Source organism: Larimichthys crocea, chromosome XVII (genome assembly GCF_000972845.2).
Source record: "Larimichthys crocea isolate SSNF chromosome XVII, L_crocea_2.0, whole genome shotgun sequence".
Taxonomy (NCBI): Eukaryota; Metazoa; Chordata; class Actinopteri; family Sciaenidae; genus Larimichthys; species Larimichthys crocea.
The window spans coordinates 930,544-957,130 of NC_040027.1; the positions used below are offsets into that span (position 1 = coordinate 930,544).

General features: G+C 40.3%; 1 protein-coding gene across 3 annotated transcripts in view; it reads right to left on the bottom strand.

Annotated features, from left to right (window-relative positions):
• The window catches only part of fcho1 (FCH and mu domain containing endocytic adaptor 1), a 51,005-nt gene that overhangs the window by 2,327 nt on the left and 22,091 nt on the right, over positions 1–26,587 (bottom strand). The window contains exons 3-26 of one of the 3 annotated variants that reach the window (XM_027290337.1): positions 24,378–24,469; positions 21,461–21,535; positions 20,653–20,794; positions 20,185–20,337; positions 19,287–19,391; positions 17,327–17,425; positions 16,342–16,438; positions 15,934–16,051; positions 15,779–15,803; positions 13,668–13,728; positions 11,268–11,461; positions 10,925–10,949; positions 10,734–10,790; positions 9,849–9,900; positions 9,009–9,133; positions 6,743–7,834; positions 4,877–4,983; positions 4,410–4,608; positions 3,798–3,912; positions 3,537–3,692; positions 3,318–3,450; positions 2,952–3,148; positions 1,805–1,869; positions 436–603 (exon numbers count right to left, since the gene is read on the bottom strand). In XM_027290337.1, coding sequence (XP_027146138.1) covers positions 436–603; positions 1,805–1,869; positions 2,952–3,148; positions 3,318–3,450; positions 3,537–3,692; positions 3,798–3,912; positions 4,410–4,608; positions 4,877–4,983; positions 6,743–7,834; positions 9,009–9,133; positions 9,849–9,900; positions 10,734–10,790; positions 10,925–10,949; positions 11,268–11,461; positions 13,668–13,728; positions 15,779–15,803; positions 15,934–16,051; positions 16,342–16,438; positions 17,327–17,425; positions 19,287–19,391; positions 20,185–20,337; positions 20,653–20,794; positions 21,461–21,535; positions 24,378–24,469 — 3,652 coding nt within the window. The other 2 variants (XM_019277389.2, XM_019277390.2) reach the window with 2 other exon arrangements.

Consider the following 26,587-nt stretch of genomic DNA (forward strand, 5'->3'; position numbering starts at 1 on the left):
TTCATTATTCATTGAAACTGAAAACCCACATAGAATATTCAGTGTGCTGAAACGTTCACATCATACATACACAAAGGGAACTCAGTGAACATTTGTTTGTTACAATAAACAAACAATGAATGACATAAGTAATCACATTACTTAATCTTTGATTATTCTCTTCATGGTTTGTAACCTCAGTAACTTTGCCTACAATAACTTCTGAAAGTGATGTCTAAATAGTGCTTATTTTATCCAATCAAATCTAAAGATCTAAAATACCAAACACAAAAAGCACCAATTCTCACATTTCAGAACCTAAATGATTAATACACAATTGAACACACTTTGCTGTGATAAGACCTGTCTACGGAAGCACATTTGAATACATAGGAGGATGTCAGTGTCATGGTAATGAAGACCCATTTTCAGTCAGTATAAGAAAACCAGTGTCACCTGTGGCAAATCTTTTCTTGACCAGCGACATGCGGTAGCGGCTTCCCACCAGCTCCACGTCCATGCCTGACAGCGAGGCCCCGGAGCCCACAAACTGAACAGCCAGGCTGGGTGGAGGGCCGCGGGGAACCTCCAGGCACTGCCAGCTGGCACACAGAGTCCCTGAGCCTGGGACACAGATAACATGAAATCATCAGTTCACAGCAACGATAAAAGATCATTTAGCCTTTTTTCAGATATGTGAATGACATTTAAAAAACTTTGACCAAATGTAGCCTTAACAGTCTTAACATCTTTTGACCTGCAAATCAACAATCAAGAAATAGTCTGTGTGTAAAAGTCAAACATTCACATGTTCATTAGAGTCAAATCATATGTTGGGAGATATTGGATATGAAAACTTTTTTGCTGCTTGAGGTAGATTAGATATATTAATTATGTTCTATTTGTGTTTTTTTGTGTATAGTTATTTAACAATTTTTAGATTTAGTGAAGTTTACTGTTCAAGTGCACTGATGTCATTTTAGACAACAATAAAGTATCCTGCCTCTATTGCACATCTCGAGGGATTAGAGCAAAAAATTGGGTGTATTTATATATGAAGAATATCGACTGATATATCAATATCAAAATTTTTTACTCCCCTACTGTAATGTATCAGCATCGGCCCCAAAAATCCAGTATCGGTGTGGATGGTTCATACATTTATTATACATTTATCTATTATAATAAAGACATGCAGCATGAATGAATATGAGGAGAGATGCTGAGAAATTTAAGCTGAGCTGCTGTGCAGCTTCATTTCAGCTGTCATCGAGTCAACAAACGTCTCCTTCAACACAACATGCTTTGGTTTACGCAACACTGTCGAACATTATTCATTTAACATAGGCGCTTATAGCGATAAAGAAATGTTGTGCAGGAAAACATATTTACAAAGCTCAGGGAGAAGTTATGGTGACCTTTCTATGCTTTGTCATTGGCTCATAAACCTGAGAAGTCTTCCAACTATAAACGTTTTCTGCCTTTAACATCCCATCCATCACTGACAGCTATGAATAGTATCTTTTTCTCCGTTTGCCAAGCTTGCAGCTTCACACCGAGGTAATAATATATCATTAGATGAAAGAAAAAGAATAAAATAAAACGAGCAAATGTGGGTGTCTGATACAAAGAAGCAACGAGAAGCCAAACGTAATAGACACAAACCAGGCTGAGGCTGTGGGTTACATCGATGTCAGGGTGTGAGAGTCTGTCTCTCTTTGTTTCCCGGTGAAAAACATTTCTTATTAAACTTGTTTCTTGTTCAACAAAGTTAAAAAATAAAAGCAAAGAGGTGAAAAGAGAGCAGCTGCAGCGGAGCTCTGACCTTTGCTGTGATTGGTCGGGGAGAGGCTGGGGAGTTTCCACAGCAGCCGTCTTTCCTCAGCGTTCCTGCAGAGGCAAATAAACAGTCAGTGACGCTCAACATGCTGCCTGGTCTCCACAGTTTGACTTTCTTTTAAAATGTCTCCCCTGATCCATCACAGTGATGCTGAAAGTCTGAAATGACACATCTCTGGTGATAAACAATAATATTAATAATTTCATTCAGTCATCTATTTATTGTTTTTGTATATGTAAATGTAAATAGTCAGAAAATCAATTTTATCAGTCAAAAAACAGAAGCACCAAATCACATTTAAACTGGAAAGTGTAAATATCTCAACAGTTGTTCGATTAATTGCCGTGAAAATTTGGTTTACACATTCATGATCCCCAGAGGATGAATCCTCCTGACCTTTCCTCTTTCCTCCACAATTATCAGTTGGGCTGTTGTGGATTTTGGCACTAACGTTGATGTCCCTCAGGCTACACTCTAAGGTCTTTTTAATTAAATCGATACTTCGGTTTATGACATTCCCATAGACCTCAGCTGTGCTTTGTATTTAGAGTTGAATGTTGACAATGATGATGTCGATGGTGAACGTGGTAAAGATGAATTTGTTAAACATCAGCAGCATCAGCGTTAGCATTTAGCTGCAAACTGCTGCCATGCCTGTGACTCTCCAGTCTTGTTGCTTGATAAATTAAGTAACTGATGAATCTGTTATGAGGACTGTTCATTATTTTTGATTAAATGACTAATATATCAGCTCTAGTTATTTTAATTTGACTGGATTTTTTGAAGGTACATTTGATTGAACTGATAATGAAAATAACCATTAGCCGTATCCCTCAAGTGCATATTATTAAAATACATACTGAGACCCATTCATACCAACATGGACCTGAATCTTAATTGTCATTTGGTCATTAGTCTCGACCCTCTGACCTTCTCTCTATCCGTCCCAAGCGACTGAAGTCATTAACAGTGCTTTTGCTCGTATATCATAATTACATGCTTATTCTATTTGAGCGTGACATTCACATTACATTTATTAGGTTAATAACAGAGCATCCTCCCACTAAACCAGTAACAGGTGACTGACAGAAACTGCTCATTATCCCTCCATCTTTACATCTTCACTGCTCACCAGGAGGCAGGTGGCTGGCACTGAAGGTCTGTGGCAGTGTGGTCTAATGGCAGCAGCACCTGGACAGCGGTTAGCTGGGTGGAGGGTGCAGTGGCGGGGCAACAGTGGTAATCCAGGGATACCCGGGTCACTGTGCCGCTGCGCTGACACTCTGCAGACAGCAGGAGAGGAGCCCGACCCGGGTCCTGAGACGACACCTGAGGAAACAATGGAGACTTTTAACAACAATACAAGAGTCCAGAGCAAGTTTAAGTCTTTTTATGGTCTTATATAACTAAATAAAAGTCAGCTCAAGGAATACAATTTACAGTTCAATTTACAAACACTTTATTTTATGGTTAATTGAGGGTGATTTTAAATCCTGACCTGATATTTGAGCAGGCCAACGTTATAGTACGAGGCCTGAGGGTTGAGTTCAGCTTCTCTCTGCAGGTAGAGCTGCAGAGCCTGCATGTTGAACCAGAAGTCTCTGGTGTCTGGGTCACTCTGAGATGGATCACTGCAGAGAGACACAGAGGACAGGACGGTAAGGACTGCACACAGTCCAAAACAGAGCTGTGATTTGAAATGCAGAGGGCAGTTGACCTGTAGAGCAGCTTTTGATTTGGCAGGAAGTGATCGATCCTTGAGATGTTGAGCAGTCTGAAGCTGAGCACAGGAACGTTGGGGTTGGCTGTGAATATCCGGGTGATGCCTGCAGGAAATGACATCGTCAGGTCGCCCGTGATCTTCACCAGACATCTGATGGCAGAAGGAAACACACAAACAGAGTTTAAATGAGCCCTGTTAACTCACAGAGAGAACATGTTTTCTGTGTTTTGTTTTAGAAAGTAGCATCGTGCTGACCGGTTGTGTTGTCCACCTTTGAAGTAGGCATTTATATACTCTGTTATGGCTGTAGCCACCGGCCAGGCCTCCTGCGTGCTGAGGGAAATGGGACTTGGACCTCGTGACAGGTGCACTGTGGAGAACGAATGTGATAAATCGGAGTCATGATGTCAATATAAAGTGAGTTTTACGTGTATCCAGTCACATTTAAAGGAATAGTTTGAGATTTTGGTGGCTTATTCACTTTGTTGCCAAGAGTTAGATGAAGAAATCAATACCACACCCAAAATAAACAAGGCAGCCAGACTCTGCCTTCACCTACCATCACCTGGTAAGTTCATTAATTGACACAATATATCATAAAATGCATGAAAGATGTGACAGGCTATCGAGATACAGTGTTTAGTTTGTGCATTACTACTGTAGAAACATTGTTGGCTCTGTGGAAGAGGACCTGGTGCATCCGTAGGTATGAAAGTCTCATTCTGAGGTAACGAAAACATAACGATTATACACTAATTAAAACAGAGTCACATACTGTAAATAGAGCCTTAAGTCCTTCCTTCTGGTCACTACTTTCAAACCAACTTCCATCCTGTAGTGTAACTTTATTCATGTGTTGAGGCTTACGCTGTCTTTGTTGGTGTTCCTGGTGCTGGTACGGCAGTGGTGATGCTTGTCCTACCCTGGCAGGACTGGGTGCTCGGTTCTGACCCCCCCAGTCGTTGTCCCTGGCCTGAGGCCCCCACTCACTGGGGCTGGAGGAGGAGGAGGAGGTGGTGAGGGAGGGGCTGGGCTCCGGCAGCGGGGAGGAGCACAGAGACCGAGACTGAATCACATAGGGACAAAGCTGGGTCAATATTTATATTTACAGCGAGTAATGACTCATTTATACAGTTATATGTTGTGATTATGTAATATCTACAATTTTCATTCATAGAACCAGATATTTCCAGTGTTCTAATTATTATTTCCTGGACAGAAAATATGAGAAAAGTTGTACTGTGATTATAACTAACTAAAATAAAGAAGAAATGATGTTAAGCAACTATTCATTCATTAATCAGCTGAGCTGTTAACACATGACCAGTACTCACTCTCTCACAGCCGCTGAGTCGTCCTGACGTCCTCTTGGCTCTGGCTGCTCTCGGAGGAGCACCTGCAACCACTTCAGTTGCGTCCTGTCTGAGGTTTTGCTTGGACCCTACAAAGACAAAGACACACTAAGTGACTCAAAGCTGATCTGAATCAAGCGATGAAACATCATAAAGAGGCAGACGTCCTCAAAAATCAGTCAGTCAGTTGTGTTCAGAGATTTAACATCTGAATATTCAAAGAGAGACTTTCTGCTTTAGTGAGAAAGAACCAAAAATCATCACTTGTATTTACTTGAAGAACATTTCATTACTTTGAATTTATGATAATAAACGTTATGAAAAAATGTCTTTTATTTTGATTGATTTGACTTTTGTTCTTCCAACATTTCTTTCTTAATCCGATGCATATATTTGGTGCGTACTAATTAGAAATAAGATGTAAGCAACTATGACTGAACTGTTTAATCAGTTAGGTCTGCAACTAATTCTTTTTTTATTACTGACTAATCTCTGAGTAATATTTTTCTAATTTATAAAATGTCTTCACATTTTCACAGTCGCTTGTTTCCAAACTGTGAAAGTTTGTTTAAAAAGTATGTTCATGTTTCATAATTATTCATTCATTCTTTTCAGCTCTAAAATCAATCCATCATTCTCACCCTGACAACACATTCAAAAATAGATCCGCAGTTGACTAATAACCATAAAAACTATCCCAGCTTAGAGTTTCTCTCACCATCCAGGTAATATGAATAATCACTCTGAAAAAAATCCTTTGAGTTTATTTATCAAATAAGAAAAGGTTTAGCTGGGTAGGCCCTTAATGAAGGACTGATCAGATCAGGCCCCTGATGGAAGGATTAGCGCTCATGCTGACTAATTAAAAAGAAAGACTCAAAGTCTCAGTGCGGAGGTGTGATTTCATTACAATCAGAAAAACATAATTAAGCTGATAAAGGGCAGAACAGAACTGCATTGTATGTAAAAATGTGTTTTAATTCAACCGTTCTATGCCAAAGTTATGGAAGTCCTGAATGGATGGTTCCAAATATCAAATAAATCATAATGTGCAGTTATTGTGGTTGGTTTGATTACAGCTGCTATACAACATCAGTGAGTATGCTGCTCAACAGTAAAACCTCTGCAAATGGTCCAAAATGTGACAGTACGTCTGTCCTATCAGCCCAAAAGAACTTTTCATTACTCTCCACTGACTTCCTGTTGCTGCCCGCATTAAATTCAAATCACTGATGCTCGCCTATAGAGTGAACACTAGCAGAGACTCCCTGTCTATATTTTGATCTACAGCGGCTTGGACTGAACCTCATTTGCATGTCTTTTACAGTGGCTTTGCTTTTATTGTGCCAGAGTGATTTATGTATTTTATACATGGTATGAGCTTTTTTTATGTCTGCACTTCTACTTTGCATGTTTCAATTAGAAGAGATCATTTATGATGTTGTAACACCCCACAACATTTAAACCAGATCTCAATTTACATTAATATCCCTCATTTGATTGTTTTGTCTGTCTTCTATCTGTGTGTTCGTTCTTTTAGGGTGACTTTGTCTGTTCAGGGTGTACTAATGAGAAAACAGCCTCTTGGCTAAGTCAGATGCATTTAGAGCAATGTTCATTAATGTGCATTGTCCCTGTCGAACTGTTTAGACAGCAATCATAGCCGAGAACTCCCTGTGATCGTGACATTTTGCCTTTGTTGACTGGGCATCTCAATTTTCTATGCACCTTATTTTTATGTATTTTTTTTATAATCTGCATGTTTAGTAACTGTGTCTACTCTTCGGCTTGCTGGCATGTACCAACCTCAATAAAAACTTGCCAAAATGCCCAAAAATAAACGAGTACCTTTGTGAGAGCTGACGCTGAATGATATCTGAGTGTTCAGATCCAGGCAGTCTTGATCTTTGTCTGTGGAAAAACACAGATCCTCCTGTGGTCCTGAGTGTCTCGTGAGTGGAGGGGCATTCCTGCGTGGCTCACTTTCTGATGATCTGTGTTTCCTCCTCTCTCCTCCTCCATCTCCTTTTCCTCCTCCTTCCTGTGTTTTGGAGTTGCTCAGTGCTCCAGAGACGCCGTCACTAAACGGGTTGTGGACAGAGTTCCAGTGCATTAGCTCCTTCTTGGGCTGGGCTGTAGGCAAAGAGCTTGAGTTAGCATCGAGTCCCAACCTATTGGTATTGGTAGAGCCAACACCGCTACTGCTGCTGCTGCTGCTGCTGTGTGAGGGGATTAACCCAGCTGCTGCAGCCAGCGACGACTGGTGCGTTGGGCTGCCAATCATCGTGATCGCAAACGGGTCATCAGACGTAACAGGAGGCGGGAGGCTCCGGTCTCGTTTCCTGTCTCTGTCTTTACGATTAGACGAAGATGAAGAGGAGGATGAGGATGAAGTTGGGAGTGTCTTGGTGTCGGTGAGGGTCATAGAGAATGGGTCCCCTCGCATCTCCATCCCCCTGCCATCCTGGGTCGGGCGAGGTGGTGGGCGTGCCCAAGCGTCTGACAGGTTTAGAGTATCCTGGGTGACAGTCCGCTCAAATGCAGCGAGGAAGGGGTCCTCGGGAGGGATGTGTTTGCAGTTCCACACTGACGACTCCATCTCAGCTGGAGGGAGCGACTGAGAGAAAGCAGGAAACCGCATGGATGAAGGGTCCATATCTGAGGCCACACGAGAGGGACGTGACGGGGCGACGGACCAGACGTTGGCAGGGTCGTCCTGCGGATGAGGACTCCGACCAGGGGAGGGGTCACGGAAAGCAGAGAGGAAAGGATCCACAGGTCGTCCCAATGTTTGCGTCTGCTCTTTAGTCTGTGACAAAGGAGGCCACGCTGCCCAACCCACCGGCTCAGGGGAGGGTCCAAGGGGCTGATTGGAAGGTGAGTCCAGGCCAGAGTCTTCAACGTTCTCCGGAGAGGAGGAGTCGGACGAGAAGGCAGCATCTGACACAAACATTAAACACAAACAGGATATTAATACACTGTACTAAATCAGTTATCAACACCAGGAAGATGTAAAGAGACTCTACTGGTGCTACTGCTGTGATCAGTTAAACAAAACAACTTTGATTTACCGTATTGGCCAAAATATAACAACATTTCTCCATTTGCATGGAATAAATCTGACTGTAAATACATCTTATTTACAGTTTTACCTTTGTCTCTTACAGTTACATTTTCTTGAGCAGTCCTTTGGCTGACTCTCAAATCCCTATCCATTAAACATCTGATATCTCAATCTGTAGAAACCTTCACACAGCCAACCTCCTCGAGTCATCTAAAGGAGGCTTGGAGGGAGGAAAATTAGTTATTTGATGAGCTATGGGATGAGGGGATGTGGAGGATAAAAGACCGTCCCATTAATGCAAGACTTTTATCTCACGCAGCACATTCATTTTTACAAAGACTAGACTCGTCAGATTTCACCATCAGTTTCAATAGCTGCTTTTATGCTTGTGACAAGCAAGATTAGGGAGGAAATATTTCATCGGTTTAGTAAAATTATTGGGAAGCAAATGGTTATGCATTTACTCTTTATGGGTTGTTGTGAAAGCTCCCTGCCGTATGAGAGCAGACTTTAATGTTTTGAGTGGTTACAGCTGTTTCAAGAAGCGGTGCAATGACATGGTTTCCTGTCTTTATTTGGAGCAGATTAAGAATGTTCGTCTATTTGTGTGCTCCGCCTGAGTGTGTCTTAATGCAGTTTACCTAAACTACTCATTGCACATCCCCATCTGCAATAACGCGCAGACAAACTTTGGCAAACTTTGTTGTTTTGTTGTGTTGTCTCTGTTTTATCATATCGAGTGTATCAGAGTTGGGGCTTGTGTTTTGTTGCCTCCTGTCTTCATTTATATTTCTAGTTCAAAATCAGATTAAAAAAAAAAAAGGTAAAACATTCAAAGTTTTATCAGGAGAGTGAGCGAATCAGCTGCACTGACAACATTCCTAGACAAGCTCCATAAATATGGGATTCATTTAATTGAACTATTATGAGAGATAAGGCCAAGTGTGAGGACTGTTTTATCTCAGTCTTTACAAAAACAGCTGTCGTCATGTATTTAGGTCAATACAGTATTAATATGAACAGACAAAAGAAAATATTTTAATGTCTTACATTCAGAGGCCCCAAAAGCGCTCTGCTCTCTGAGTTGTTCCCGACCGTCAAAGCTTTTGGACTTGAAGGCCGATTCCAACGGAGGTCCAAAAAGACTGTCTGTACCCGACGCCGTTGAACTCAACCTGGTGAAGGACGAAGAGGGAAAGAGAAAGAAAATCAGGGAGAGTGGAGGAGTGATTGATGAAGTGATGAGGCAGAGAGATAATGAAGGGAAGGAAAGTGAGAACAGGACTGTGGGTGGAAGTGAGAGAAGAGGAAATTGGAGGATTGTGAAGGATGTAGGAAGAAAAATTAAACAGCCCAGAACAGAAACAGCAATCAAACCTCGAAGGTAAATCCTGAGTATTCTCTTTCTAACATTACAACATTCCTACACATACAACAAAATTTTATGTGTAGGAAGTGTTTTTTTTTCTGTGTATCTCTGTAAAACTCTGTAACTGTACATGTAAGAATGAATGTTGTGGGGTCAGATCTTCCTACTGTGCTGGCTACAATAATCGTGGAGTGCATCCAGTTGGCCAGCTGTGTGGAGATGAGAAAATAAGTAGGATTCACACTCTAGCTCTCTATTATTCATCATTTTAATTATTAAAGCATCTGCTTGCTCATGATAACCAGCTTTTCACCCTGGCTTGGGTCACTTGGTAAATGGACTTGCATTTATATGACACCTTTAAAGTCTCCTGACCACTCAAAGCCCACCGGAAAGACACACACACACACACCTATGGCACAGCCTTCAGGAGTTTCAGTGTCTTGCCCATCTCTGCATCTCTCCGAGACAGATTTGATATAGGGGGAAGGGAAATAATATGAAGAGCAGAGAGATCTTACCTGCTGTGATCAGGACTGGAGGTGGACCTGCGTAGGCCCTCTTGTTCTCCATCTGTAAAGAGACAACACACACACACACAAAGACACAGACACACACAGACACACACACACACACACACACACACACACACACACACACACACACACAGAGTGACTTACAGTGACTCACTGCAGAAGATGTTTCCTAATCAGGACTAATCAGCAGCAAGGCATTCTTTGTGAGAGCGTTGAGGGCAGGCTGGGATCAAGTGAGATAGAACGACATGAGGGAAAACCCATCAGCCATTACCTTCTCTGTGATAAATGCCAGCAATTAGCCCGGTCTCACTGAGCTCCAGCCACCGCTGCTGTCACTGCAGAGTAACCGCTTTAATCAGACGCTCATCGTTAATCCTGCTGCCTCTAGATTTAAGAGAGAGAGAGACCCCCTCGCTGCTGTGAAGCAGCATGTTTGTAGCCTCCCACTCCAGCCTAACCTACTGGCAGCTAACGAACCTGTTGGTGATAAAACATGCTTTGGAGCACGAGCAGAGGGCTCGGGTGTGACTAATCGAGGGTTGCGCTGTTCGTGCAAGGTCAGCCAATGAAGAGATCTGTGGCCTAGGGCTAAAATGCTGGAGGCAGACAGATGCTGCAAGATGAAATAATCACTCTAATCCTACAAACACAGCCGAGAATCATCCTTTTCGAATTACAACCGCAAACAAGGAAAGGCTAGAAACCCCAGCACCGGTAGAAATACACAACATGACATACATTGTCGTTGCAGCACAAATTGGTACAAAATAAAGGCTGCAAATATTTATTTTCATTATGAAATCACCTACAATAATAACCTGACAGACAGATATACAGTACAGAATGAGAGACTGAAGTCAGACTCACCCCTGTGGGAGGCAGCCTCGCCCTCTTCTGAGCGACCTCCTGCAGTACTCGAGTTCCCTGCAGAGACACAACAGAAGACAACAGCTTTCAGAAATCTGTACTATGATCCAATACACAAACTGCAGTCTGCTGTATGTTTCCCCATTTCTTTACGGTACAGGAAAGATAAGGACACATCTGAACAAACTTACTGGAGAGATGCCGCTTGACTGGCACCTGCAAGTCAAGAGAGAGGGACAGATTTGGTCAACACAAGACCAAAAACAACTATGAATGAATCTGAAGCCTTTTGGCTACACAGACAAAACTTGTTTATACAATCAATTCACTGTTTTGAATTGACGATATGACACTTGCTAATATCTAATCGTAGGTATGTATAAAGTTTTTTCCTTATTAGTCATTCAGGACAAGTTTTGATAAAACCTGCCTTTAGAAAATTTACCACAGAGTTTCAGTTTTTATCCTGATAAAAATGTTTGTCTTCTACAGGAGCCCTGTAGAACATGACAGAAAAAGAAAAACTAGTACAACCTGTTGCCGTATGCCTCTGTTGGGCGGCAGAGTGAGTGCCCCGACGGTGGCTTTAAGCTCTTTCTCGGTGGCAGCTGAGTTGCTGCGACTGCTGCTGGTGACCGGTCTGATCTGGATGTGGAACTTCTTGGGTTCCTCGTCATCAAAGTCCGAGTCACTGGAGTAAAAGTTGTTCTCCTTCTCCTCAGAGCAGCGTACAGACAGGATGGTTAAGGAGAACAAGCTCATACTGCTAACAGGGAACGAATAGTGCAAATCAAGGAAAGAAAGTATAATAGGAACAAAGAGAGAGAGACTTTCTGGGCTTACGTTACAGTGTTTTATGATTGCTTCGGCTCAATTTTCACATCAGTTTCAATGTGCACACAGCAACACACGTTTCAGTGTTTAAAACTAAGCACTGACACAATATAATCACATAAAACATTTGAATAAATATGTAATATAAAACTTAATTTGATTTATTGCTATTGGTGTGCTACATGGACAAAATTAAAAGCATGACACTTTTTGAAAAATGAATCCAAAGCAGTTGTAAACTGTTAAAAGCTAAAGGAAAATGCCTCCAGCAGTACCAACGCTGCTCAAAAATAAAAATGAATATAAGACCAAAGAAATGCATCAGATTACATTACAAAGCAGCGCGTGCCAGTTTTATTACCCCTGCTCGTCTACAAATACTGTCACTTCCTTTAAGAGACACAGAACACAAACAGAGGCAGTTTACACAGCTTCAGCAGGCAAGCTACCACTTCCTGGCATCACCCCCAACGAAAGTCACCTCCCCTTCCTCTTTTTTTTTTTTTTTTAGACACTCTGCTGCACGTGGACGTCTTTTATCATCCACTGTGAGGTGTGTTTACACGATTCAAAGAAACTGCGGGACATAAACAGCATGCAGGCTTTTGATGAAGGTGAACTATCTATTCTGAGCATGTGGTGGCTCGAAGGGGGGGCAAAGTCAGGAAGAGTTGTTATCTCACTGCTGTCAAGAATGAGAGCTACCACTGATAAATAGAAAAAGACTGGGGACATGAGGACAATTCATTCATATCCCATGCTGGTGGACAGGAGGCTTGTATTTAAGGAAGGGGACACATTTACTCATTGGCTTTAACAAACAGGATAAAGAGCTTTATAATTGTGCTGCTCTACAGTTAATGAGGCCATGAATGAAGACGCTTGTGTGAACAAATTGGTTAAACCCCACCTCTCACCTCCGACCTTCTGATTAGACTTAATTTAAGAGCATCTCCGCCTCAGTATATTCTGCAGTCGCATGAGGTTTAATTTAATTTTTAATAATTTAATTTAATTTTAAAAAGTCTGTCATGTGAGGGAGTCAAGTTTGTGACATTCTTCAGGCATCTTTATGAATCTGAAATATGTGGGTGTTCCAGCTGAAGTGATGTTATGAATTTGATGAACCTCCAGTTGCTGTTCTACAGTTGTTTTTATTCAACAGATGGTGTGACTCATATGTTCGCAGTACAGATGTAGATAATGCTCAAAATCACTGAGTAAAAGTACCACGTTTGCAGATTATAGCTTCAAAAATGAGGCGAGTTGTTCACTTTTCTCTGCTTTATATGAATAAATATTTTTGTTAAACTGTTTTTGGATGTCTTTAGTATTTATGTCCAAATTATAGAGTCAACGATAGAAAGACGACAGCAAATAAGGGGGAAAAAGATAGGTATTGACATGCAGCAAAGGTCCCAGGCTGAACTTTATCTGATGATGTTGTGCTTCATGGTCGATGTCTTAAAACCCCTAAAGCCACAATATTATATGATACAGCATTTACCCCTGTTGGAACTTTTTATGTTTTACTGTTTAACAACATAAAATCAAAGTGGATTTAATATTTGTTAAAAAAAAATATCTTTAATGTTAAAGAGAAAAGAAATTGCATCAAAATAATCTAAATTAACTACAAATCAATATAACAAATAAAACATAAAAACTACTAAGGGGGTGAATAATTATTACAGAGCGCTGCATATGAAAATAATGAGCTGATTAATGCATAATGCAGCCCTCAATTCAATGGGACAATTGGGTGGCCAACTAAAGGAAAGCCATGAATAAATGAGTGGAAAAACATAATGAAATCTTCAAACAAATCTTCTGTCAGAATGACGTTCATTCATCCAACAGAGCTCCAGAAACTTGATAAATCTATGCCAAGGAGCATTTTTGTTATTTTCTCAATTTGTCACCCTTTAGTAATTGCATTTGGCACATAAAACACCTGTTGACAGCAGTTTGAGTCACACAAAACAAAGGACGATTATTAATTAACAATTCTAAATGAAAGAAAGTAAAAGTCCAAAGCTGTAAGATGATGTTACTGTGTAAGTTATTCCAGCTGAACATGTGTGAGCAGCAAAAGGATATCATTCTGTGTGCTGTCAGCTCTGATGACAAATCCCTCATCGTCGACTTCCAGGGGTGAATTCTATATGAATGGGAACACATGCACAGAAACACACACACACACACACACACACAGAAAGGAGACAGAGAGGGAGTCAGACACCAGCTGGGTCAGTAACACAGAGACAAGTGGCACTTGAGCCACATATCTGACACACAGAGGAGCTTTGTCATACTGTGTAACTCAGCCGTGCAGCCTACACGTTGCGCTGAGAGCTTTCTATTAGAGTGTGTGAGTGAATAAACAGACCCTTCAAATGTTAAAGTGTGAGTCAGTGACTAACTGCTACAAACTGCTGCACGTTAAACATGTTATTACTAACAGGTCAAACAGAGCTACTGGTGTGCTTTCAGTTTGCTTTAGATCACTTCATAAATCCAGGATGTGTGTGTACATACATGTGAGCGTTTTTTTTTGCTGCAGTCATATGATCTTCAAAATAAAAGAGACATGAGGGAGGCCAGACCTGCGATCCAGCCAACGTGGTAGCAGTTATATTTAGACTGAGTGTGGACATGAGGACTTGATTAGATCCAATTTCAGTAAACAGATAATGACAAGTGTAACTGTAGGCATTGATATTTTTTTTCATCTGAGTGATTCAGTTGACTACAGTTAGACTCACATAAATTTAAGGCACCTATTATTGATATTTTTTTTTAATTACATTTCAATGACAACAAGATAATTATTACCTGAATCTACAGCTCCACTCAGCTTAACAGAGCTACACAGCAAGTTTCAGCTCATTCTGTGGTTCAACTGAAACTTCAATCTGGCCAGTGAAAATAAACTAAAACATTAGTCTCATTTTCAACCACAGCAGACGGCTTTTATTACTGTACACTACCTGCTCACTACCTCAGCACCAAACAGCAGAAAGACACAGTTAGTGACTAGCTGGTGCACATAGTCAAGCACTTAACAGCTAAAAAAGACAGATATGCCCCCCAGGAGTTGGTAGAGACCAAAAGCAGAGCTCAAAAGAGGGTGAATGATGGACTTGATGATATGTTAGTGCAGTGTTCACAACTAGTTGCCAGAAAAATCAAGTGCAGTAGTCAAATGACTGTGCGTAATGTCGAGGTGTCGTTTTTAGTGAAAAACCAACAGAAAATCAAGTCAGCAGATCTTCAACTTACGGTCTGACTCAGTGTGATATTTGTTGGTGGAGACCAAAAAGAAAGCAGAGTTAATATTGTTTTTACATTCATCATGTGGCCAGAAAGACAAGCTGATGATAAGATGATAATTTTGTCACATTATTCACCACAAATTTACAAAGCTGATAATATATACGTGGTGTTTGTCGGTTAGCTTGTGTTTGAGGTCTTCTGCTTTCTAGTGGCCAATCATCCATAAATGCAGCTTTAAGTAGTACAGGCTGTGACTGCAATCTAAATTTAATCCAGCCTCTGATTCAGTTAATGTCAGTGTCCTTCAAAGTCTTACACTAAAGACAACAGGCTTGCTTGGTTCCATGTTTAGCCGCCAGCTAATATTATACAAGAAATATAAAGGGAATAAGGTAACAGTATTAATACAACTGATGCATCTAAATAAAAAATATTTTAATATTCAATCTAGAAGGTGAATGAATAATACCTGTCACACTACAGTCAGATATGTAATGCCCTTCAAAGTATAAAACAGCAGCACCAGTGGCTCTGTTTACCTTCTACTTCCGCGTTAGTCTGCTAGATGGACACACACACACAGACAAGTACACACTCACACATATACCACTTGCACACGGACAGGCACACACATAAACACACTCTCTCATGAAGTTACATGTATGCACTTCCCCTCTGGCTGCCTCAGAAGCCGCTTCTCAGAAGTACCGGAATAAACCTGGGAAACCCCACACCAGTCATGTCATAATCACGCACTGATTTCCTACTCACCTTCTTTCCACAAACACACACACACACACACGATTCTTCTTCCATCACCCCCCAAAAAAACCACACACATTTCTCTGCAGGGATAACTGCAGCTCTAAGAGTCAGACAGGAGTCAATGATTTTGGAGTTGCAATGTTTGGGTGTGAATTATGTGTGATACTCACCAGAGCCTCCGTCACAACTGAATCTCTGCAAACACAAAAACACAGTTATATTTTGCTGGTATTATTCAGTAGTAATTCAGACTTGAAGAGGAGCTGAGCACATGTGACACATGCGCATGTTTGTTTTCTGCGTGTGCGTCTGTGTGAGCACTCACGTAGAGTCTGGCTCCTTGTCCCTCTTGCCCAGGCCAGGGATTCTGAACGCTTTTGCTCGACTCTTCTTCCCACCTTCGGGTGCCAAGGCTGTCATGTACTCCTCAAAACCAACCAGAGCTGCAGACAACAGGCAGTTTGATAAGAATAAATCACATTGAGAAAACACACACTCACAAATATACATTATGCATGTAGGCACACTTTCCCAAGCTGAACTACTCGCTGTTGTATTTTGTCATTATGAATTATTCCGCCCCCACAATACTGTATTAAGTGTGGGTGTTTTCATATTTCTATTGTTATGTAAGCTGCTCAAGTTGTGTGTTTATGCTTTTATTTCACTCTTACTGGAAACAAGCCAAAAAAAGGTGGTGAGCTGCCTGTACCTGGTCTCTCTTTGCCTGTACCTGGCCTCTCTCTGCCTGTGCCCTTCTGTTCTGCAAATTTCTGGATGAGATTATCGATGCCGATGTTTTCCACATTCTGCTTGAATTCCTCGTGGACCTGGAGCAGGGCAGAACAGGATGATTATTTGGACCTTTAATAAGCGTTTCATATTGGAAATTATTGTTTTTGTTATCAGTTGTGTGTGATAACTTTTTATAGTTAACTTGTTTTATTACCAGTGTTGTAATTGAGTCCAACAGGATGCAACAGCCAATTCTATGTACAAGTCTTAAAATGACCTTTGATTTCAAAAAGCATTGTTGGTGAACACTGTCATGAAACTGTAGTGCTGACGAGCAGACACTAGAGAACTGGTTATAAATGATAATAATGTTAGTAATCAGAAATGGTAAAAACATTTCTACAATTCCACTTTTAACGCAACTGCAAGGACTGGGCATTATATTTATGATGTTAAAACACAAACAAGTGATCATTTGTTTGTGTTTTAACATCAGAAATCAGAAATAAAACTCAACTTTGGGCTGTCAGGATACTGGGTTTGAAATTTGATTATTGTGGCTATAATAGTTCACAATAACAATACTATAGAAAATTAGAAAAATATATATACATAATGCCAAATCAGCCAAATTCTTCTTCTTTTTTTTGTTATGTTGTCTCCTTTTTGGTAAATGAATTACACTGATCATTAAGGCGCATGACTGCCACCCACTATGTGTGTGAACCACAAAACAGAAACAAAAACAAATAGAAAGGATTTGAAGAGACGCTGGATTATTTACACAATAATTATATGAGTATTATTAACACAATATCAATATTTAATTTTAAATGTCACTATTACCGTCAATACCGGTATATGATCACATAACCCCAAATTCTAACCAGGGTACCGTGGTTGTGCCAAGTTATCACACTCAGCTTTCAATGTGTTTGTGTGCTCGGTCATCAGAGCATGGTTTAGTGTGAGCGACAACATACCTGTCCCACTTGAACATGGGTGTCTTCTATGGAGTGGGAGTAACCTTTGATCAGCTGTTTCATCTGCCGCAGGTGGGCCTCTTCGATTTCCTGAAACTTCTACTCACACCAACACGAACACACACCCACACCATGGCAAAGAACAAAGAAAACTCTGTTACATGTCAAACCTCAAAACTCTTATTATTGCTCAGTTTATCTTTAGCTGTGAGTTCACATCTTTCACTGACCTTTTGTGGAGATAAATCCTTTCAGTACCAACAAAATAACATCAAAGCTACAGTGACATTTACTATTAAACACTGTGTCTTCAAAAAAGTGCAGTGTGTATATAGCAGAAATGAAATATCCACCATATTTATATAGTAGCCCAGAACATGAAACTAAACCCTGACTCCACACAGGGCTTTCATGTTTTTTTCGGGTTTCATGGCCGTCGTAGTTTCTCCTTCAGGCTAGGAAGGAGAGGGTGAGGCGAAGGGGTTGCATTCAGTAACTGCACCACTACTGCACTCCTTTTGCAGTAATTATGCTGAGAGTTATGCTGTTATTTTAATTGTTATTTGTTCATTTCTGTTGATTTTTCACAATTCACTGTTTCTGCAGAATGGTATGAGATTCGGGAGGTCTTAAAGAAGCAACCAGGAACCAATAAAACAGAGACTTTAATCTCCACATACACGCAATAAAGTGAAAATAGCCTTTTAACGAGATCTGAGGATTCAGCTAAAGTGAGGCAGTCAGCCAGCAGAAGAGGCTCCGGGTTGCCAGGTCTTTAAACCAGCAACAATTTGAGAGAATTTAGTATTTAAGTTTGATCCTGCTCTTAATTCAGCCAGCTCATTTGTCACTGTCTGGTTCAGGGGAATTGTCTTGATGTAGTGCCATTGGCTTTTGTCTTGAGAAGAAGAAGAGTTTGTGAACAGACTTTTGCCAGTTTCTTTTCACCAATTAACTGGACAAAATCTGGGCCAAGAGAACAAACATAAAACACTCTTTGCAAGTGCTGTCAGCTTTCAGCACGGCACTTCATCCCCATCTTTACTGTGCCACTACTCCAGGGTTCACTGCAAACACTTGATATCTGGTAGGTCTGACAGGTCTGTGGAATAGAATGCTGGTTGTAAAGTGTCAAGTGATCTCCTCATCTGTATAAGCAATGTATAGCTTATTAATACAACATTATTTGGTAACCATGGTGACATGTATGTACCATGTTACTGCAGGGATCTCCCTGATATATCAAGTGTTGTGCTTGTGTCCTACACCATGTATTTTTGGGGGGATTCATGATAAAAAGTAAATAAATAAAGTAAAAAAATAAACAGGTTTTATTTCCCTTCAGCTCTACATGAGTGAAGATAAATATACTCATAATCTTGTGATCTCCACTAGTTTTCTGTGTGATAGAAAGCACCTTGGTCTCTTACTTATTACTGATCTGTTATTTATTTGGTCTTCCTACATTTCCTCTTCAATCTTTTGACACGTTTTTCTCCCAGGTACCACGTACATCCTCATAATAATGACCAGATCTTCCCCCTGAATGCTATTACAAAGAGATAATTGGTCAAAAGGATTTCAGTCATCATTTCAAATGTAAAACATAGGCGCACTCATTGGGGTTTGTTGAAGATTTCCATGGCAACAGCAGCCGTAACCATGGAAGTGTGGAGGATGTGATTAAAGGTAATAAGCGGGGTGCAGGATGTGCATGTGTGTGCTGGTGGGTGGGTGTTTAGGAGTCGTGGGGTTGTGCTTTCCAATTTAGGGGAAGGCGTGATGCAGGACAATAAATGAAAGGATAAGATGGAGTTTTTGTGCGGAGGGAGGTTACAGAGGGGGTGAGTCATGGAGATAAAGCAAAAGAGAAAAAGAAATACATAAAAAAACACCACATCAGAAGGTGGGAGAGGTAGGAAAAAAAGTGGCCCTCGGGCCCCGCACAGTCAGAGCTGACCTGGGCAGACTCGCTCATCTTCTGCTCAAACTCTCCTCCCACGCGGTTGTACTTCTCGATGCACAACGCAAATGACTCTGCTGCTTTCTTAGACTTCAGCTCCGCCTAGTGAAAGAAAAGGCAAAGAAAAAAAAGGCCTTTGGGTACAAACTCTCATTCACAAGCCTGAAAAACAAATGAATAGCTCAGTGAGTGAATGAGAATAATTTCTGCCCTATAATTACAACTGCTCCATTCAGTATCCAATCTGCAGCCGCAAAACAAGAACAGCGATTTATTCACAGAGTGGACGTCTAAGAGCAGAGCAGTTAGTAAATGTTGTTTTCAATAATTGTCAGGACAGGAATAATCTAATTAACTTAACCCCAACAGTAAAAGGGACACTCATATCCCATGAGTGGACCACAAGAAACAAGCGTATGATGGATTTTAGAGTTATGAGACAGACACATCAGACAGCATCTCTAGACTTAATGCAAATTCATAAATTCTGCACTTGTTTCTGCTTTTTAATTTACAATTTTTACAAAACTGAGATAAAAACAAATAAATCAATCAATCAATCAAGGTCCAAGTATTTGATTTAATACTTTGTGAAATGAATAACAACCATACACCAGTTTGAAAACTGTGTAGGAAGTGCAAGCGCGATGCAAGATGAGGAGATATCCACCTTGTATCTGCAACAGGGTTTTTTAATTTTTCAGTGCTGTGAGCAATACAAATAAAACAGCAACTATCAGCATGGCTAGACTCAAGAAAAACTAACTGAGTGTCTTTTTTCCAATTTGAGTGAACAAACACTTTTTTTTTAATGCAACACTTGTTTAGCTTCTGTTTTGTTTAAAATCTAAACGCCTGTAAAACAATCCAGAAAATAGAGAAAACAGTGGCTAACTTTCTCCAGTTCTTTCTGTGGAGCTCCCTCCTTCCTGAGCCGGTCCAGCTCCACACACTTGGCATGGTAACCCTCCTTTGACTTCTGAAGGTGACTGCTCTGAACCTGCAGTGCCTGCACCGCATCCACTGTCCCCACCATCTCCTCCTTTGTCTGCGTGGCACGCACACACACGCACACGCACACACACACACACACACACACACACACACACACACGGACATACTGTACAGATCTTTATTGTACTTGATACTTTCAGGGAAACTGCAGCAATTACCATGAAAGGAGAAGACAGTAATTGGATTTTGTGTGAGATAAATTAGATCAGGATGACAGAGGCTCGATGTAGGGCAAGTAATGAGAAATTATACAAGTCTATGTTCACAGAAACACACACAGACACAAAACTCAGCAAGTTTCCTGTCAGGATAGTTAAGGCATCCAATTTTTCTCATCCCAGGTACGCACCTTGCGGTGAATTTTGACCTGCTCGTCTCCGTACTTGTTGATGTCTCGGATGAGATCGTTCATCTTTCTCATCAGCTCGAGGTGACAGAGGGCCAGTTTGTCTGAAGACACCCTGAACACGTCCCACATGGGAGCAAAAGTCCTAGGAAATACATGCAGAAGCATCAAGCACGCATATTCATGGTGGAGGGAGGGGGGACACTTAACACCAGCCTTAAAACTGACTCTGGAGTACACTGCCACTGTTAATTTGCATTTAATACATCTGAACGTGTTTTTCTTTAACATTAGTCAAGACTAAATAAGCAACTCGCAAATTACACCTCCTGTTTCATCAGAAGCAGAGTGCAGTGTGGTTTGATCAGATATGATTGACAGCCAACAAATAACCAACCATCTGGCTGGTAACATTTCTGTATCCTGATTGGCACATAGATATATAACATTATTCCAACTGATGATATAAATACAGACATTTCTCAAGTGCAAAAACCAAAACCTTCTATCTCTTCTATGTGTTTTCATGCCCTTCAGTCAATCAATGAGCACTATTTGTTATTGAATCCAATTATTCACAAAGTATCAGTCATATAAGAGACAACATATGTGTTTAAACCACATATGCTGGATAAGAGGGGGCATTATTTTAATTATAAATGTGTACAGATGGTCCTCATTCATATCTCATGTGTGGCCATATGACCATTACATGTACAATTACAGGAACAAAACAGTATTAATCAACTGTAAGGTGGAGGACAGGATGTTGAGTGGAGTCACTGTGCTGTGTTTACAGGGCGGCACTCACCCCAGTGGACTTCCGTTGCTGGCCATCTTGGCCAGTTTGCTCATTGATTTGGAGTACGTCTCCTCAATAGCCGCACTGCAAAAACAAAGACACACATTAAGATTAGCTGAATTACTAATACAATAGTGTGTGTATGTGTGTGTGTGTGTCTTTCTTTTTGTTTCTCTTCTAAAGTTGTCAGTGAGACGACAGGAAGAGTAATGCTGTGTGCATTCTTTAAACTTTAAATTATCCTAAATAAACTTTGTAATGTTCTCAAAGAGCACCTCGTCGTAACGCTATTGTCTCTGATGATGGCCTCATATGTTATGTTCTCTATCTACAGCAGTGCTGCAGTGCTTACTTTAGTCCAGAGTCAGTGAGAGAAAGATTTTCATTACTGTTGGGTAAATGTTGCAATCAGCCACATTTCAATGATAAATGGACTTTGTTTTGCAAGGCTGGGCATAAAACTTTAATAACCTTCTGTAGACCCTAAGAGAAAGAAGGACTGAGCATTGATCCAAATATCCTGAGGGTGAAAAGAACAGCTTGCTACTGAGAAGCACTGAAAGTCATAAACAAGCAGACTAACAGTGTATGTCCCGAGCAGTGATGCTGAAAAACTAAAATTGGATTAGATGGGCTAACAAATATTTTCATTTCCAATTCTTTTCATTGTTGATTTTATTAAAGCCGTTATTAATCAATCAAACCCAAAGTAATATTTTTAAACTCCTTATTCTTATCATATTTTATTCCAGATTCTCAATTGATTATCAAAATAGTTGTAGATGAATCTTCTGTTTGTACAGTGCTTGATAAACTAATTGTTTTTTTTTTAGTTTCAGCTTGATGTCTATTGTGTACTCACTAGTGGGTTCCCCACTAACAAGAAGCAGAAATACATCTCCATTAAACGGAGTACCAGGGTGAGGGAAGTGAAAGTGACTGAGAAACCTCGAGAATGTGGCCATGCTTGTTACGGTTCTTTAACTCTGTGTTTCACATTTTGTCTTACATCAAAATGACCTTTCAGGCGGGCCGAGAGAGACGGAGGAAACTTATCAACACAATTGCCTTTCCTCCGTCCCGCGGGATCACACACTATTTTACTCACAGTGCTCCTATTTCATTTCCTGACTGCTAGATTTGTTGTCTGCTGCTGTCCAAGCAGATAAGTGAATTTCCCCTGTGAGGAATGTGCACAGGCCTTCTGAATCAGTGTCAGGATTATATCAGCGGTCTGACTGCACACGGAGGGAACCTCATTATTCCCCTCAATTTACTGACTGCTGATCACTGATTAGAAGACAGTGTAGTTAATATAACAAACTACCTACTAACCCTTAGTTACTACTGCTAAGCCTGTCAAACCTTCAGTGTACTTTACAATAAATGGCAATTCTTCATTTTAGACAGAAGTAAACTCCTTTTCTAACTTCAGCAGAAATGACAACAGTTGCTCACAGTTTTTATCAGCTGCTACGGTTTCAATATTACTGTTACTTGTCTAAAGGATACTGTGTGATTTTAAATTGTTGTCGTTGTTGTTTTTGTGTGAACCCTAGTAACACTAGCAACCACTTTGTGGAAGCTAATGGAGATCCAAGTAAAGAATAACGATCTATATATTTATGCTACGACTTGAATCAGGGAGGTAGCAAATTCAAAATGCACAAGAGCCACAGAGCCATAGTTACCGAATTCATCCAAAATGGTGTGGACCCTGTTGAGTTTGGTTAGCGTTACTAACCAAAATATATGCTGTGTAACCTTGAGGTCTAAATAAATGCGTCAAATATATTTCCGTCCCTTATAAAACACTTGCAAAGCTGATACTGATATAAGTATTTTAAATCCAGCACTGTTTACATTAGTGTTTACCCGCTTGCAGTCTTCTTCCCTGCTCTGTTGGTGCATTGCAGTATATTTTGTCATGTTACCACATGATAATCAGTGGATCATGCAGATTGCTGAGTCTCATTCCCAGGACGTCAAATACTGACATAGCTGGGAAACAAACAAAGTGGCTCAGGGCAAGTCTCACAAAATAATAGGTGGCATCTATGCTTGGAATGAGGCTCAATAAGCCACCAATCCAAAACATCGGTATGTGACGACCTGGCAGCAAAAATGTTTGCTTGTTTACCATTTATGTCGCTGAAGTGATGACTCATGAATCAATTATCTTTCTCCAGCATAACTCACCTCACCTTTAAGCAGCTGCTTGTCTTCTTAACACTGACATCTTGAGTTTCTGTCCATCATTAGCTGTGTTTTAAGCTCGGTTATAGGATGTTTCTTGCCAAAATGCACCCTAGGAGGTGTAGTTTCCTACCACCCTAAAGTTTTAAGTTACAAACACTTTCACTTTTGACTTTTTTTTAAAGAAACATATTTTTCTAACACACTTAATATTATGGACCATAGAACTACTTCTGCCATCTAACATTGTTTTTGGGAAAAAACTAATAATTTTGTACTTAGTGAACAAGCTGAGAAAACTTAAAAATTAAGATTATTTAAATCCAGTAGTGGCAAAAATGGATAAAAGTGGCACAGAGATAAAACACCTATTCGTGTGTGTGTGAGTTTTTCAGAGATAGTGCTCTTGAAAAGTCGCACAGTGGTGAGGACAGGGGTCAGAGATCAGAGTAGAGAGACACGACTGAAGCAGCAAAGATTTGTTAGTGTACTCTGTATGATTCTGCTGACAGGACTTTGAAACAGCAATAATTGTGAACATCTTGTTAGATACATCGAGATGAAATCTAAAACAGTTCATTTTTAAACTTTGAACATTTCACCTAACCTTGGCATAATTTCTCATCTTTCTTTCCAAGTACACAGAGTCAAGAATGTAGAATTTCTTCCCCACGTCCCATCAGTAGCGTCACCTCCCACACAGATAGTCATAAATACACACAAACCTTACCTCTCACGGACAAACTCGGCTAGCTCCTTGGTTGCCAGCTGGCCATGCTTCATGTTGTGGTAGAGCACGTCAAAGCCGGCATTCTTCTCCCCCTGCCAGGGTACAAATAAAACACACACCCCACGTCTGTTAGCACCCAAACCAGGAACAGCAAACCAACATTAGAAAGGTAGAGAGTGATGTCAGTTGGTGCTTCACTACATTGATATTACATTAATTTGGAGTTTAAGTCGTATTACATTTTGCCACTGTTATTCCTCTAAAGGCAGTCAGTCAGGCTTATCAGTGGCTGCCAGGAAACGCTTCACTATCAGTCAAATACTGAACACTCAACAGACACTTACCGTCCTGTGAAAATATATATGAAACCAGCGTTGGATTGTGTTTAAAGTTGAAGCCAAATTATCAACTATCAACAAATTATCAACATTCACATCGATGCTGCACCTTATAGTAAACTGTTATCAACATTCACATCGATGCTGCACCTTATAGTAAACTGTATATCATTTCTGAAGCTTTCTGGAAGTGAAAAATTTTACTTTAAAATGAAAAATAAATTTACCGTTTTAAAACAAACCTCTAAAGGCTGTTGATTGTTACCAGCACTACATGACCACGAGGAAATTATGTGATACGGCACAAAAAAACTGTTTAAAAATTACTTAACTTTATATGGGCACTGTGCTAGATGAATCCTCATCAATCACTGTCTCACAATATACTAATTATGAGCTAAAGTAGGTCATCAGCACACAAGGTAGTCCATCATCACCACCTTACAGCTTAAAAATAAGTCTACTTTTTTAAAATTTAATTTAGTAAGTGTAACAATGAGACAAAAACCACCCAAAGTTTGATTTGTTTTTATGCCTGCCCTCTTTCTCATGTGCACTTTCTTCAGTGTCTCTTCTTGCCACCCATGCCATAATTTTTCCAACTTGGCTTGTGTATGTGTGGGAGGATTAACAGAAAGAAAGAGGTTATGTCTAAATAAGCAACAACCAAAGCTGAAATTTAGGGGGGAAAAAATACAATTTGTTATTTATTATGAGTTCAGCAGTCAGCTAATCTGCTTCATCAGTACTGTGTGGGTGTGTTGTGATCAGTTTTGATTAGCAGTAGTCACTCTAAAACTGTATGAACTGTGACAGGTCACTATTTAGCTCCTGGTAGCTGGAGAATTTATTCGTGCTACTGGGTGCACCTGACCAGTCCATACAGGATGCATTTAGGAATTTACTTTAGTTTTTCTTCTCTTACTTGGGAACCATTTCTCATCACGCCTTTCTTTTGTTTTGTTTTTGTTTTGTTGTGATTGGTTTATTTGGCACCCTACCACACTGAACATACAGCCACTCTGATTTACTGACTAATGTTACACATAGTGAGATATGTCAGCATTTGTGCAAATAATTTCCACTACAACCCTGATTATTCTAAGTATTTGTTTTGTAGACAGATTGTTTGCTATAACACAGTGTATTTATGTATAAAGCAAAGGCCTTGTGTTCATTAGTATATCACCAACAGTGACACTGGTTATCTGTGTGCTGATGGGTACTTGTCCCTTTTGTATAAAGGACACACTCACTTTAGTGGTTTTGTAAAGCTTGAAAAGGTTGAGTGAACCATTGTATTCATTCAGTATCAACCTTGCGTATCTGATTACATTAACAAGCACTCAGAATGTAAAAGGTGTCTGTCTGAATGTTGTTTTGATAAGTATCACAAAAAGGACCAATTATGTTCTTCTCGCATAACCTTTAGAGAATTTGGCATTTTGTTCCTTTTAGTTGAAACAATGGCTGTGATGAAATCTACAGGGACAGACCCAACAGAAAAAAAATGTTTTTGCTGGTTCAGCTACTGCACGAAGGCTTTGAACTGCTGCTGCACACCACTGGAAATTATCACGCACCATCCGAAGAGCACAACAACTTCAAGGCGAACATGACTCAGTAAAATGTGAGAAAACCACAATGCTGAGAGAGAGAGCGTTGTTGTAAGAAGAGTTGCCGATCTTGCAGCTGAGCAGGTTTAACACGGACTACAGCACCGCCTCACATCCATCGCTGTCGTAATTACCTACACCTACACCTGTGTTAACTTAAGTCTTCATAATCCGAAAACGATGCTGACTGTGGTTGCATTATTACACATAGACTCTGTAATTTCTTGAGCCTCATTTTTCAGTCAACAGACGGCCA